The sequence below is a fragment of the Antrostomus carolinensis genome, unplaced genomic scaffold (genome assembly GCF_000700745.2).
Source record: "Antrostomus carolinensis isolate BGI_N321 unplaced genomic scaffold, ASM70074v2 scaffold4174, whole genome shotgun sequence".
Lineage (NCBI taxonomy): Eukaryota > Metazoa > Chordata > Aves > Caprimulgiformes > Caprimulgidae > Antrostomus > Antrostomus carolinensis.
Genome location: NW_010311246.1, coordinates 27027 through 42949, shown reverse-complemented (window position 1 = coordinate 42949; position 15923 = coordinate 27027). Strand labels below are relative to the sequence as shown.

Below are 15923 nucleotides of genomic sequence, written 5' to 3'. Positions count from 1 at the left end.
CCTCTGCGGGCACCCCCGCGGCGGAGCGCCCTGCCAGGGCTGCCACCGACGGGGACACCGGACCCGCCCGCAGCCAGAGCCTGATGGCACCGGCCGGCTCCGCTCCAGAGGTGCCGGGCTTCCCCCCGCCATGCTGCCAGGGGATCTTCAGAAAAAAACACCTCTTTCCTTTTTTTGGCTGTTTTCTTATAACAGTAAATGTCGGGGCCTGCCCTGGACAGACCCTGCGACCGCTTGGGTTTCTCTTATTTCCAGAGCCCCTTGCTAATTATTGGGGCATAACTGCTGCGCTTCCCTCCCTTATCTGGCCTGCTTTCCCGCAGACCGGGTTCAAGCAAAATTCACACACACACACACCCAGCTTTGGTCACGCTATATTTTGACTTGGGTTTGTCGCTAAATTCTTGAATGCGCTGGTTTCCTTGCTACTGATGTAGATACTCTTCCGAGCAGGGAAAGGAAAAGGTAATTATTCTCGTTATCCTTTTATCCGAGGCGGGAGCCGCAGAGACATGTAGCTCCTTAGGAGCCCCGGGGTTAGATTTAGGATCGGGATTTGTAAAGTTCGTGCTTTCTTTTGTTGTTATTGCTAAACACCGGCCGCCTCAGTACGACTTTTTTTTTGAAGGCTACCAGACCCAAGTCTTTCCGATGGCTTTTTTGGAGGAGGAGAAAAGGGAATCCGTTTAGAGACAGCTCAGAGCTTGGGGACATCCTGCTGAGGAGGCGACTTCAGGGAACAGTTTTATTATATTTGGAGAGTCTTCGTGTTTTAGGCATATATGAGTCTGGGGGAAAGGAGACACTAATTGGCAGGGTCAGTTCCTAAATTCGCACATTTTGAGTAATTATTATACTGTCACCCACGCACTAGGCAACTGCTGCTAATTACTGGGGAAGCTCTCCTCCTGGAAGGCAGAGGTACGGTGTGGAATAGGCGTGAAAAACCCGCTCCGCCCCGCCGGGAAGGGAGATAAGCGAAGCCCCCAGACGTGGCCGATGTTTCTCCTGGGGGTCCCCCGCGGCCGGAGTCCCCGGTGCGCTCCCGGCCCCGCTCATCTCCCGGCGGGGAATAAGGTGGGAAAAGAGGCAGCTCTTCCCCCTCTCCTCCGGCCGCCCGGCCCCGCACCGACCCGCCTGCGGGGTCCGGTGCTGCGGGGTCCGGTCCGGCAGCGAGCGGGACCCCTCTCCCCCTTCGGTCAGGGGGCTTCTGGGGAGACGGCTGCCCTGGTGATGTGGAAACAAACCCGGGGGGGACACGCTGGTTTCGGATATAGCCAATGCCGCTCTCGTTCCTCCACCCCCCAAACTAGTGCAAACCCCCGTTTTTACTGATAAACCTGCTCCCAACTTCTGCAAACAGACTGAAGGGTCAGGTTCTCCAAAGAGCGGAAAAACCAGGAGCGGTTTCCTTACGAGCTCCTGAAATGGGGTGCGGGGAGGCACCTGCTTGCCGTGGTGCCCTCGCTGCAAATCGTCCCCCTCCTCCCCCGAATCGCTCCCGTTGTGGACCGCTGAGAAATGAGTCCTGAACCGGTTTGCCCCGTATAAAACATTCTCATTGGTTTTATACCGCATATTGAATATTCGCAAGAGGCATTTTTAAAAGCCATACAATTTAAGACCGTTTGGAACAGAAACTAGAAAATTCAGTTCAGATCATTCCGCTGCTGCCAACATCTTATTTGCAAAGGACAAAAATCCGCTGAGTTTTACCAAGTGTTTGCTAACAACAATTGCATCAATAAAAAGAGAGAGACAGGGAATTTTCATGTTTCCTTAGAAAAATTTACTCATGATGTTTGATCTTTAGGATCAGGATATTATTTCAAACCAAAAGGATCATTTCCATACATTTTTTTTTCTAAAATAAAGAATGATTCTGAGAAACTTAGAAAATAGTACATAATAACTCTAAGAAGGTGTTATATAGATTCATTGTCCAAACGCTGTTAAGAAAGCATCCAAATCTTCATTTAAAAGGCCAATTCTCTTTGATTGATGCGGTAGAAGTAGATAATTTAGATACCTGGCAGCGCTACAACGCTGATATGCTTCTCATTCCTCTGGTAATACATATTTTTAAGAGCTAAAGAGTACAACAAAGTACAAGATAACTCCAGTCAGCAAGTCCCAACTTATCTGTTTAGTCTTTTTTCTAATGTAAATGTTTGTATTTCTGTTTCTATTGTCTGCGACTTTTAACTCTAGTTTCTTTTCTGGGCTGTGTCATTTTTATACTTGTCTCTAATATTTTCTTCATGTGTCTTTATCGCTGAGGTTGCCTTCAGTGTAACTTGAAAAACGGTGATTTAAAATATTTGTTCTGTAAGAGACAACTGACCCTGGATTCACAAAGCTTTTTCATCCCTCCAAATGTGAGCATGTATTTCCTTAAACAAGCAGGCAAACATTTGCATCACAGGGAGGTGAGGGTAATGCCCTGATTTTCCCCTTTCCCTTTCTTGTGCCTTTAATATATGTGCATGCATTAAGGTTTCTCAGCAACTTTTTAAGAACTGCGTGAGGGCATTGGGTTCGCAATTGCTGATCTCATGAGCCAGCATGCCTCATGACACAACGCTGTGCAATGAGAAAAATCACTAGCTTCAACATTTTGAGCAGGTCTCTTTTACACCAGGATCGGGGAAAGGTGAAAAGCACAATGCTGAGCATAGCTCAGGCCGCAGAAATGCATTGTGGAGGAACAGCTACACAGAGGAGAACAAAAAACCAAAAGCCTGGGCCACAGAGGAATGGGAAAGAGGAAGTTCAAATAGATGCGTAAAGAGGGAATTTTGACAGGGTGATTTTAATTTTGCATGTGGAAGTGAAAATAAGGGTTATTGGTGACAAATGGAAGAGGACTGAAGTGAGAAAGGCAGCCTGCTGTAGAAGGAAAGCCTGGGAAACACCTGAGACTGGACACCTCTCATATTAGGTGAGGTAGTTACAGCTGGGAAATAAGCATCAGAGACGGATCAAGTAAAGGAGCCGCTGATCTTGTTTGGAAAGATCAGCGTGATTAGAAACTAATAGAAATAAAACTGGGCTGTGACAAGTTTAAACCAATTATAACTGCATGGATATAAGCTAGAAAATGCTAAGAGGAAGGAAAAATATCAAGCTGCAACTCAGAGTACATGATGCAGGACTGCTTCCTCTTAGAATGTGTAAAAGAGGAAATAAAAACTAGCTAGTTTCTTTTTTTTCTTTTCTTTTCATTTTTTTTATAGTAGTCCTGAGGTTGCTACTGTAGACTTAATTGGGGGAACAGCAATGGGCTCTAAAAAAAGTATGATATAGGACCTAGTTCAAGCTCCTACTTTTGCCGGAGTAAATCTAGAGACACACTAGACATCCAGCTGATTACAGCAGGGTAAAATTGTTTTGAGATTCAGTCCTGCTCAAGAAGATAAAATTAATTTTTTCATAGCTTAACCAATGTGAATGTTGTAGATACAAGTTAGAAAATGTAAGGTTAGAAATCTATATTTCTCTCAGTGCACTGTATCAGGGGTGCAGTGAATCCTGTGTCCCTAAATATTTGTTTCATAGATGCTGGCACCAAAGAGCTACAGCACAAACATTTCGGACGAGGTGAAAGCCTTTGTCTGAGCGACTGCAGATTTCATTAGTTCAGATCATGATTTCCATCCATCAGGTTGCGGGTGAGGTCTGAAGTCAATGATTTGCTCTCATGCTTCTAAAGGAAAAAAAGAAATTGTTCAGTAAGTTGTGATTAAACATTTGACTGAGGCCCGCTTTTCCATGGGCTTATTCTGGATTTATGCTCAGGCAGCTCTTTTCAGAGCGGTGGGAGGAAAAGACAGGGAATTGGTGCAGCTGTAGGGACTCTGACCCTCTGCATCCATGAGATGATTTGTTTGGTTTTGTTTTCTCTTGAATTTTACATTTCCATCATTGTGCTGACTTTGCCGTAGCTTAAAATTAATGCTGTTGATGTGAATCGGACCAGAATTAATTCCTGTTACTTGAATTTATTTATTGACAATTACAGAAGTATATTTTCTAAAGCTTATTTCTTGTATTTTTCATGTCGGAGTACACATTATGCTTGCATATTTCAGATGTGCATCAATGTAAAAACTTCTCTGTAGATCTGAAAACTAGGAACGGAAGCAATTCCAATTTTCCCCAAACAGCTTCTTAGTCTACATAGTTTTTTGCTGTTGCTGCTTTTTCCTATTTTATCATGTTACTTGTTGATCTTCTGCACCCCAAATTAAATGTCGCATAAGGAAACTGAGGCTTCTGCTCCTTGATTTCATAGGTGGTGGCCTTGGGAGATGTGCCCGATGGGACGCTGGTAACAGTGATGGCTGGAAACGATGAAAACTACTCTGCAGAACTCCGAAACGCCACAGCCGCCATGAAAAACCAAGTAGCACGGTTCAATGACCTCCGATTCGTGGGCAGAAGTGGAAGAGGTATGTGTTTGTTCTCAGCTACGCTTCGGTCATGTTCACCAGTTATGTCAAGTTCTGGTTATGCGGAGGGAATTTGAAGACGGCGTCTATCGAGTTTTCTGTGGCAGGACATGCTGCAAGGTCTGGCATAGGCCAATTCCAAAGGCACAGAATTTACTCTATTATTTTCCTGCTTTATCCTAGCCCATTCTCTGTGTCACTTCAATTTTTAAACAGTGACATCTCATTAAAAAAAAAAAAAAGATCACAGAGACAGCAAGTCACATTTTTACTCCAGAAGCCATCCCAACAAATTTAGAACAGTATTTAGCACAATATTACCCATGTTTAAGTTTAAATAATGTATTTTCAATTTAAAATGAGAATTTTCAAGTTGTGTAAAGACTCATTACCATCTCAGGGGTCCAAGGCACTCACTGCGAAAGCTGATCTCTTTAACAGAGCGAGTCAGCCTAAAATTACAAGTAATTCCCACATAGATCTAAACTTTTGCTGCCTTCATCATGACCTGATGGAGGCACAAAGCACTTTTACTGACTGTTCTTTCTCTGAAATAGATATAGAACAATATGCAGTAGTCCTGTTATTTAATGTACTCCTGCAAGGTGCGTAGGATAGAATGGTACAGATGAGCTTAGTGTCTGACATGCTGTATCTCTGTGATAACCAGTAATTATTAGTATGTAAATAAAAAGGCCTTATGACCATAAATAACAAATAAGAGTCAAAAGCTGATTTAGACTATAACTATATTAAAATGTTGTTAGGAAACCGCAAACCGTATCTGACACACATGGCTCACATTGTATGTGAGTGGGCAGGTGTACAAGTCTTCATCCAAAAGCTCATAAAATCAACAGAAGGACCCTTCACAACCTCACTCTTTGGCTCTGGTCCATAATCTTAAATCCTATAAATTTCAAGCGATCTCATTTACCTTTCTATTACCAGATTATTTTAAGTGCTACTCTTGCATTACTGCCCTTACTGCTGTAAGTGGAGTCCCTTTGCATGGGTCAGGAGGGTTCAGTCAAACCCGCAGAAGAGAAGCTGGTGAGCTGTTGCTCAGAAAAACCTCCGAAAAAAGATCAGCCTCTCTCTTTTAAGGTCAAGAATGAAAAACTGTCACATCTTCCATGTGACTTCATATGATATTTACTTATGTATTTTACTTTTGTTTCATTTGTATCTTTAAGTAAAACTAGAATGTAACATTATGTGTTGCAAACACAGCAGTATTATTTAGGGACAATTCAGTGCTGTAACGCTCACACATCAAAATGCTATGGTGTCTACTGTGCTTCATTAAGTTTCTGTATGCTACCTTTTTGAGCAATTAGTGTGCTGGTGTCTCTCTGAACCAAATTACATATTCGGGGCTCGCTGACCCCTCCTCAACATTATCCTCTCCCTCTCTCCCTGTTTGAGCACCCGAACCATCTCCTGATGCGTGGTTGCATCTGTAGCTCTTATAAACACGAATGGAGTTATGGGCATGCTTCAGGAGAGTTACAAAGGTGACCCACTTCTGCTCATTCACTCTCAAAATGTCTTATTGCAAATGGGAGATGGGTTAGGCTTCAGACCGAGGAAGTTATCCTGATTATACACCACAGCCCTTATTTGCCTTTGAAGTGAAATGCATCTGTAGATATTCTTCCAATATAAATACAGTCAGCAATTGTGGAGAAGCATAACCCTGTTGAAACAGATGCAAGCAGTAAGTACATTTGAAGAATAAAATACCAACCCTATCCCTCTGTATCCTGCAGCATTTTTAGCTGAGGATACAGAGGGAGATGTCTTTTAAATCGTGTTGTTTGGGCTGTCTTCAAAATGCACTCGGTGGAAAACACCCGCAGCTGAGAACGTAGCTTCGTAATGCTAGGAAAGAATAATAATAGGGTAATGCAGAGAAAATTATATCCATTTACTGAAAACATGAGAGATGCTGTAATGTCTAAAAGTATCAGTCATTAAACGTGTTCATTTGTTATATTAAAGGTACCACCTTTTCAGTAAATGGAATTTGCATTATGATTCAGAGATGACTGTTTAGAAGATTCAAATGAATAGCTGGCAAACTGGTGGAGAAGCTAATAAAAACAAACCTGTAGTTCAGTTCCTGGCCGTGGTAATGAAGCTAGAAATCATAACAGTGAACTGGGTGAGTTTCAAGGTCAAAATCCAGCCGCTGAGGGAGAACAGTCCCTATTCATACAGAAAAGCTTGGCGGAGAGCGTCACTGAGCCCCTTACCATCAGCAGTTGCTAGTAGCCGGTCATTCGTGTACGGACACGAATCTCATATGTTGTAGGACATTCAGGTGCTCGGGATCCTTTAAGTGATGGAGTGATTTGGGAACGCTGTGTGCTATTAGTCAGTCTTCGAGGTTAAATCTCATCACCTTTGTTGGCTGCCCATCTTTGGAGCGAGTGACTAATGAATGCTTTTGTTTACTCCTCGAACAGGGGATTGTTTTCCAAAGGTGGGGATTGTTTGCATTTGTTACGGGATTTCTGAGGTGCTGTTCTGTTGAATTTGTATAAAGCCTAAAGCATAAGGTAGCTGCTTCAAAGGGCATTGCTTCCTTTGATACTTCGCTAGAGGAAAATTAACCGAAACTTTGTTTGCTGTGTAATATTTGAGTTTGAGTAAGTTCGGTTGCCACCAGTGATAATGTGATGCCAGGAGTATTATGTGAACAGTGACTGAAAGTTCACGTCGGTTACGGTCAGAGTGGACGCTCTTTGTGTACCTTGGGGGATTTAAAATCCCTTCTGGAGAATAAGGAACGGCTTCAAGCGGTGACAGTTCCCTGTGCGTCGGTTATCACCCAGCTGTAACCATCCCCATTAAAAGCCTTGCCAAACCAATGCCAACCCACTGCTCTCTCCCTTCTAAGAGAGTAGGAAGTTGTCATTCTTGACATTCTTAATAAATAGTTTAAATTTTCTTCCGTGAGCTTTAAATGAAATCTAGCAAAACAGTCTGGTGGCTGTTTCGCACCTGAGACTATTCTCTGCATTTTCATCTCGGTGAATGAGCAGCTCTGTGCTGATCTCGAGCGAGTTACAGTGATTTCACCTGCTCAGGGGTCTAATCCTGCCTGTCTGTCAGAGCAGATGCACCAACCAAATATTGACCAGAGCTTAAAGAACTGAACTGCGTTTCAGCGTTCATTTCATATCTAGCAGCAAGCGCTTCCCCCTTTTGCTCTGCCTGTGCCTGTTGTTCAGAATTTAAAAAACCCACCCACTTGATTTTCTTGACACTTAGAATGGGAGCTGAGAATATTGCAGGTCGCCTGAAACATTGAGATGTTGTATAGAAGCAACCTGGCTCACTTTCCCGAACAAAACAGATTTACATTGGAATTGGCTGGACTCCAGAGTTACTATTCCTCACCCTAGTTTGAGAATGCTACTGGGAAAACCTGCCCGTCTGGCTTGTAAGCCTGAGTAAGTAATTTATGAAAGAAAAATGTAGTTTAAAACTTCAGCCAATCTCAGCCCCTCTTGCCTGATTACCTGGTTAAAAAAAAATTAATCTTTATTTTTCTCCCTCCGTTCATAAACACTTCAAAATGCTACTACTGCAAAGTACCCTGTTTTCTTAATGTATAATGAACCAGTTTAGGTTACTATGATGAAATAAATCTGATGCAAAAAGCCTTACACCATAGAAGTTCATTGGATAAAATTAAAAATAAATAGTTATTTTGGAGAGGGAAAGCTTCGTGGCTCGGTAAGCATTACATATTTTCCTCATGGAATCATTAATACCAGTAACTATCTTCTTTGTAGAATGTAACATTAAAAAAAAAAACCCAACAAGTAAACATGTTTTCCAGATGAAAATAATTATTAATAGGTTATCATAATAGTAGCTAATGGGGAAGTGTCTTGGCTTGCTGCAGATGATCTCAATCTAAAGCTGAGATCTGGAGCTTTGTGATAGCTTTCCAGCAAGAGCTTTTTAAAATCTGCATCTTGGAAAGGACTGAAAGCCTACGTATATATTTCCTACTGGGTATCAGGATTAGACTCTTGAATAAACTTTGCGTTAGTTTTCAATTTCCACTGAGACAAAGAAGGAGTACCTGGTAGGAGAACGTGAGAGAGTGCTATTACCAAGCATAATCAGAAGTTTCTACCACCAGGACGCTTCCTTCTGGATATGATTTTGGGGAAGAAAAATCAGTTTAAGCTGGAATCTCAAAAATACTTATAACCCATAAATTATTGGCCTGGATTGTGAGTCCAATTATTTTTATTGGTCTTCTGAAGTCAGAATTTTGTTCCTTCTGTGCAGCTTCAGTTTCCACTATTTAAGCACTTTGTTAAATTTTTTTATTTTTTTTACTTAAATGCATTCAAAATTATAAAAGTATGTGCAAAACAGAGGAGGATGCTATTCAACAGGATTGTAACATCAGTATTAAGCAGCTGGCTGGGTCCTGATCCAAGCCATTGGAATGCTCCAGGGGACACGGTATCAGATACTGGAGTAACAATGGGCCGTGCTTGCCAGATGGGACAAAAATAGAAGAAATCCAGCAGCAATCAACACTGAAAAAAAAGAGTGAATTTATAGAGTTTAAAAGCGACCACTTATTTGTACTTTGGATTGATAAGCACACGGCACTAGCAGGCTGCTGCAGCCAGCGGGAAGGCGGTTTGGCCATAGACACACAGGCAGCTCCTTTGGGCCATCCTGTAGCCCTGCAGTCACATCAGGCACAGGCAAGGCTGGCAGGACCTCTGGGGTGGGAAACCTGGGCATCTGCAACGCTGCTCACCCAGGGCATCTGCAACACCTTCCCTGGGGCTGCTGCTGCCGGTCCTGCTGCCCACGGGCAGCAGCCAAAGGAAGCTGCTGGTCCTCACCCCAGGAGTGTGTTAGAGGGTCCATGTATATCACAGGACTCTTCTCCTTCCAGTGTAGTCTGAATTATGAATTTTTCCTCTAAAAGACAGAGGCCAGAAGCAGTAATTTTATTTTTAAGTGACCTAGGGTCACTTAGTTGTTTCATTAATTTTAATTGAGATTTCTCTGCAAACTGAGTAGCCGTGGAAGAATTCAGCGTGCAGACTGCCCACAATGGTACAGAGGAGCCCATGCCTATTTCAAACCAAATAGCCTGGGTTGGGGTTAGATGGATCAGCAAACCCAGCCCTCTCAAGGCATCGGCTGCCTCCGTGCTGGCTTTTGGCAGGGAGGATGTAGTGGCAGGAGGAGGGACGGGGAGAAGACTTTCTCATTACACCAGTGCCACCCGAGTTGTCTTCGGCACAAAATCCCTACATGCAGCCGGGTTTGCATGAATTGCTGATTGTGTAAGAAAGTGTATGTATGATGCAGCTCTGCGCGGGGGTTTGACTCGAAAAAACATCATGTGGCCCGTGAGGCTGAGCATGACTGCGGCTGGCTTCGCCAGCGCCCAAACACTCTCTGCTGGGTTACTTAAAATTTCGTCTGGGTGAAAAAACTCTCGATCAGAAAGCGTCAACAGGAGAAAAATAATGGCAGAGCGATTTGGAGAACTTCCTGTCTCCGGGAGCATTACTGCTGTAAACAGTGGCCATGCCAAGTGCTGAACCACTGCCCTCAGTCCAATAACAATAAATCTATTTTTTGGTTCTGCAGAGCTCTGCTTGTACATTTTTGAAACTCGGGCTAGAGATGAGGATGAGACAGACGCTGTCCTCTGAGCATTTTCTTATTTCTTTTGCCATGATAAAAGGAGTTGGGCTTACCGGGATACTGCTTAGGGAAAACAAAGTACCTCTCTAGCTGAAAAGGTTACATAGTTTCAAGAGATCTGTTTGCCCTTCAGCTTTTTTTAAAAAAATCTTTTTTTTTTCTTTTTTTCTTTTTTTTTTTCTTTTTATTTTAGTGTACCCTCCTTCAGAAGCTGCTTGAGTTCTGATAAAAAAATATTTATTTTTGTGCATACCTGTGTACCTATATATGTATGTACTTGTATTGCAACTCAAATAACTGATATTTTGTCATCAAAATAAAATCATTCTGAGAGACAAATTAGGACCCTGGCTTCAGGGCTGGCTAGTGAACTTCAGCTGACTATCCTATGGCACGCAGTTCTTGTTAGCTCACTCAGGATTAGCAGAAGTGAGGATGCTGCAAATCAGTGGTTTGCAATCGTTGTCAGGAGAGTCTTTTCCAGCACAGTCATGTGCATAAACCCTCATCAGTCTGAATCAGTCTCTGTTCTCTTCTAAACATCCTTTAGCAGCAGTAAAAAAAATAGACACTTTTTTTCTATTACCTTAATGCTGTGTGACTCTCCACCTCTCTTGCTCCCATCCTAATTCTCCCCTGTTTTCCCCACCATATTATTTCAACACAGTTTTCTCAACCTCTCCAAATGAACTTTATTCCCTTCATCTTTGTCCTGCATCAATCTCTGTCTCTTGTCCTCCTTCCTCTATTGAAGTTCTTCCTGCCCATCCCCGTTGGGAGCTGCTGCCCCTCGGCAGAGGTTGGGATTCCTGTGTGCGCCTTTATCATGGGAGCCAGTTTTGGCCTCAAAACTGCTGCTAGGAACTATCCTGAATTCCTTTTGCCCTTTGCTATGGTTCCCTCAGAGGACAGGGAGCTACCTGCTATGTGGTGCAGGGAGGGAGCAGGCAGTGTGTGGGGGAGAAGGAGGAGGTTCTGGAGACCCAGGCAAGGAGGAGAGATGCAGATGCTTTGAAGGCTTGAGGCCATAAGAGCTCTTCAGTGGGGTAGTGCTTGGAGCAGTGCGTCTGCACATCAGTTCCCTGAAGTTTAGGAAGGAACTGAAGGAAATGCTTTGGCAAGGCCGTAGATTTTCCACAGGCTAGGCTTTATGCACCACAACTCTAACAAAGCCGCGTCCGTAACTGAAGCCACAGAGGTTGATCTATGTTTGAAAGTTGTCTCTGGTGGAACTTGGTGGGTTCCAAGTTTGTAATGGCAGTGTTATCTCCCCCATCACCGACTGCCCGGATAATCCATTGAGTGACCCCAGACCTCTTGCGAGCTCTGAAATCAATGTGCATTGCATTAGTGTAATGACAGCATGGAGGAGTCCTTCCTCTAAGAAACTGAACTCCAAGTAAACAGTCCCAGTGCACACTCCCATGCTCAGCTAGCTACTGAAGAAGTGACTTGTCAGGTTGCCTTTTGGTGTTTGCCTGCTTTAGGCCACTGCAGGAGGAAGTCCCTCGCTTGCTAAAATGGCTCTGATAATCACAAAAGTGTTCCTTGCCTTTCATATTCAGAGCAGCACATTGCTCTTCCAGTGAACCCACATTTTCCTTGTTCCCTGTACCTGCTGCCTCTGCCTGCAGCCATGCCAAGAGGTCATCATCATCTTCATTGCTCCGTAGGGCAAGGTGCAAGTTCGTTCCCAGCTCCTGCACTGTCCCAGAGCACTGAGGTATGCCAGCATCTGGCTGGACAGGTAATCAGACTTGGGCTGGTCCCAAATATAAGCCAGTGCAGCAAAAACGGAGAGGGGACTGAGACAAAATCCAGGTCTCAAAGCACTTTTTCTAGGTTCACAGGGCAATGAACCATGAAAGGAAGATGCCTCAGAACAGGATCTGCCAAAAACCACATCTATTACACTGAGGTTTTCCCAGTCTGGCAATTAGGCAAAGGATGAGAACAGGACTTTGAGGGGTGAAGGAATCATGGGTTCAAACACAAAAGCAGTCCTTGGAGAAGAGAGTGGAACAAGGTGCCCCCCTTCACCCCAAACACTGCAGCCACCATCCCCAAGACCCATGCTACCACCCCTCTGCCTGAAGCACCTCTTCTCCCAGAGGACCTCCATCTGCTGGTGCAACCAGCACTGAGGACTTTGCTACCCCACCACAGCCATCTGGCCATAGTGCCCTTCAAGGAGGTGCAAAGTGTACGTCTGAGGTGCGTCCTACAAAGCAGGGACCTTCCCTAGGGAAATGCCCTAATGCTTAAAGCAGGAGCAGGGGCCACCATGAGAGGCCTTCAGTGGGCGAGCCCTGAGCAGCAGTTCCCGAACCAAACCTCCCCAAGGCGAAGTGTCAGAGGAGTGCTCAGGCTGCAGGTTGGGGCCAACTGACCACATTGAGATGCTCCTTCCCAGAGGCTGAGCTTGTGGCCTTGAGGGCATGGGGCTGCTTGGCAGAGGAAGCCCCCTCAGATATCCACTGTGGCTGCTGCTAGGCACCACCTGGATGGGGGGGTGGGAGGGGTGTAATTTTGGACTTAAACTTTTAAATCAAACCTGAATCTCACTTCAGGCAGCTAAATCCTCTTGTGAATCTGGGCCTTAACCTTTTCACATCTCTCTCATCGCCTATAAAGTGTGGGTGATAATTTCTACCTCAAAAAGCTTATTAATGGTTTGAAATTATAGCTGAGTTAAGGACTATTATTAGGCTTAAGGATCTCAAGGCATTTTCTGTGAGGAGGTAGTAGCTTTGCATATAAGTAATTTCATTTGGAACTGTCCTTTTTATCTGGTGTTGCTGTTTTTCCCTTTCCCTGAACCCTTCAGCAGTGACACAGCAGTCTGCTGAATGGTCGTTTTTTCGTTCCACCCTAGAGCTGGATGCACTTTGTGAAGGCTAGGTCATTCCTGAACACTTATTTACAAACAGCCCAAGCTCTGGTATGGAGAAGCACTTCATTTAAAACTAAAATGATATTGCAGTAAGAAAAAATATTACAATTCCCTGATATGTAGTAGGTCACAACTTGAAAGCAGAGGTTTGGGTTTTGGGGTAGCCAACCGTTCCACCCTAGAGCTGGATGCACTTTGTGAAGGCTAGGTCATTCCTGAACACTTATTTACAAACAGCCCAAGCTCTGGTATGGAGAAGCACTTCATTTAAAACTAAAATGATATTGCAGTAAGAAAAAATATTACAATTCCCTGATATGTAGTAGGTCACAACTTGAAAGCAGAGGTTTGGGTTTTGGGGTAGCCAACTCATAGGAGCATCAGAGGTTTACATTAGAGCCATCTTTAGGGAAAGTTTTGAAAGAATAATTCTACCCTCTTAAAATCTGTGTATAAATCTTAGTGACTTATACATTTCTATAAATCATGTATATACATTTCAAGTCTTAAAAATACTTTAACAATAAGCATTGCATTTTACGACTGTAATCTCATTTTGCTGCCACTCTGCTGCAGAGGCTGGGCACCCCATAGCATCTCATTCTTCCTCTGCTGTAATTATTGTCTCCACCTAATTTCATAAGAATTTTATAGTGGTTACTGCAGCAACTCCACTTATAGTTAGAGGCTGCTTGGCTATTCCATTAAAAGGTCTTTCCCTCCATCCCAATCTTTTAATGCTTTAATCCATTTTGCAAACTTGATCTGCAGGCTTTCTGTCTAAGAAGGTATCCCACCCCACAAAATTCAGTTAAAACAGGTCACTTCGGTTGTCTTTCAAAACAGAATGGAAAAAAACTTTTTTTTTTTTTTTTTTTTACACTGTCAAACAACTTTTTAACTCTGGCACACACCCACCCACACACATACACCACCTCCCTCACAAAGCCCAAAACCTGGTATTTACATAGGACTTAGACATGAGGATGCTAAAGAACAAATAAGGTTCCTGCCAGCCAAATTCCTACCAGAGTCTGAAATAGTCTCTCTTCTGAAATTAGACAACAATGCAATATAGGGGGATTCCCGGTGGTTTTGTGCATTTGTAGATTGTTGATGTTGGCATACAAAAGGGAGTGGAGCATCTCCCTTATGAGGAAAGGCTGAGGGAGCTGGGTTTCTTTAGCTTGGAGAAGAGGAGACTGAGGGGTGACCTAATTAATGTTTATAAATATGTAAAGGGCGAATGTCAGGAGGATGGAGCCAGGCTCTTCTCAGTGATGTCCAATGGTAGGACAAGGGGCAATGAGTGTAAGCTGGTACACAGGAGGTTCTGCTTAAACTTGAGAATAAATTTATTTACAGTGAGGGTGATGGAGCACTGGAACAGGCTGCCCAGGGAGGTTGTGGAGTCTCCTTCTCTGGAGACATTCAAAACCCACCTGGACGACTTCCTGTGTGATCTCATTTAGGTTCCTGCTCTGGCAGGGGGATTGGACTGGATGATCTTTCGAGGTCCCTTCCAATCCCTAACATTCTGTGATTCTGTGAAAAGTGACTAATGTCTATATTAACTACTGGGTGTCACCCAAAACTGACTATTGTAGGATACCCTGTCTTCAGAGACCTCCTTCTTGCCACCTCCATCCCAAATCTCTTGACCCTATGCCTCTTCTCCTCACTTAGTTTGTTTATGTCCTTTCCCATAAGTTCAGAGTTATTCTCCTACCTGCTTCTGCTACAGCTCCCTTCCTGTTAAATGACCATGACCATTTAGTATCCACACCCAGCATCTCCTGATACTCAACTGACACTGGTTTTTTTTGTTCTAAACAAAATAAATTGTGTTTGTGTGGCATCTCTGCTGCAGTACATTCACAGGAAAAAATAACGTGAAGGTAGTAGAAGTAGTAACCTGAGAGAAGGAACCCAAGGGAATCCAGTTGAGACTGATACCTTGCATCTAACGTTTTAGACGTGAACATTTCACATGGCTGCATTTTGGATCCAAGTTTCTAAAGCAGAGAAGGGCTGGCAGGTGCCTCGCAGGCAGACAGTGGAGCGGCAGCAACGACAGCGGCTGCACTTTTACACACATTGTCAGGCTGTCAGGGAAGGGATTAGCACAGAGACCCCTGCAAGGCTGAAGGAGGTGGTGGACGGTATCATCATGACAGCACATGGGACTGGGAAGTGAAACTGCTCATCAGCACAGAAGTGAAACTAGCTGCACACAAACTCTTGTCAAATTAAAATGTAAACATCTGACCAAAAAAAGAGAGAAAAATTGTAACTGTTTTAGTGAGCTGAGTTCCACCCTTGCAACGCTTGAGAATGCGACTCTGTTTGTGCAGGGAGAATCAGTCTTCTGAGGGCTTCAAATCAAATACTAAAGGTGTTGGTTGCTACAGTAATGGATAAAAAGCAGCATTCAAGCAAATATGTGATTTTTTAATTGATGGTGACACATTTCTGGGATGCTGGGTGCTGGCATTTTTAGTTTATTCTAGCAGGAAGATGTTCTCCTTTTTTTCTGAGGAAAACTATTTGAATGTTGGCACCACTGTAGCACAGCAAAGTGGGAGAAAAGTGCCTTATGACCTGCTACCTGCATGGGCATTCTCCAGTGCAAAGAGAAACGTGTAGTGTAGAGAACAAGTCTTGTAGGTTGCCTGGTACACCTGATGACAAGGGACATGCACAAAGCATTGCTGTGCATCACCAATATGTGTCTGCTGGAATAGCTGTTGAGGGCCCTAGTCAACTTTTTTTTAACAGCTGGAAGTTACACCAAGTACAGAACCAGCTTCTATATCTGTTTGCTTAAATATCTCATGTCTACAGCTTGCAGACTTAGAGATATGTTTTTTACT

General features: G+C 43.7%; 1 protein-coding gene across 1 annotated transcript in view; it reads left to right on the top strand.

Annotated features, from left to right (window-relative positions):
• Positions 1-2051: 2051 nt before the first annotated feature.
• The window catches only part of LOC104523927 (runt-related transcription factor 1), a 38989-nt gene continuing 25117 nt past the window's right edge, over positions 2052-15923 (top strand). Inside the window, exons 1-2 of the mRNA XM_010166659.1 lie at positions 2052-2069; positions 4295-4451. Of these exons, the coding sequence (XP_010164961.1) occupies positions 2052-2069; positions 4295-4451 (175 nt within the window). The remainder of the gene's footprint in view (positions 2070-4294; positions 4452-15923) is intronic.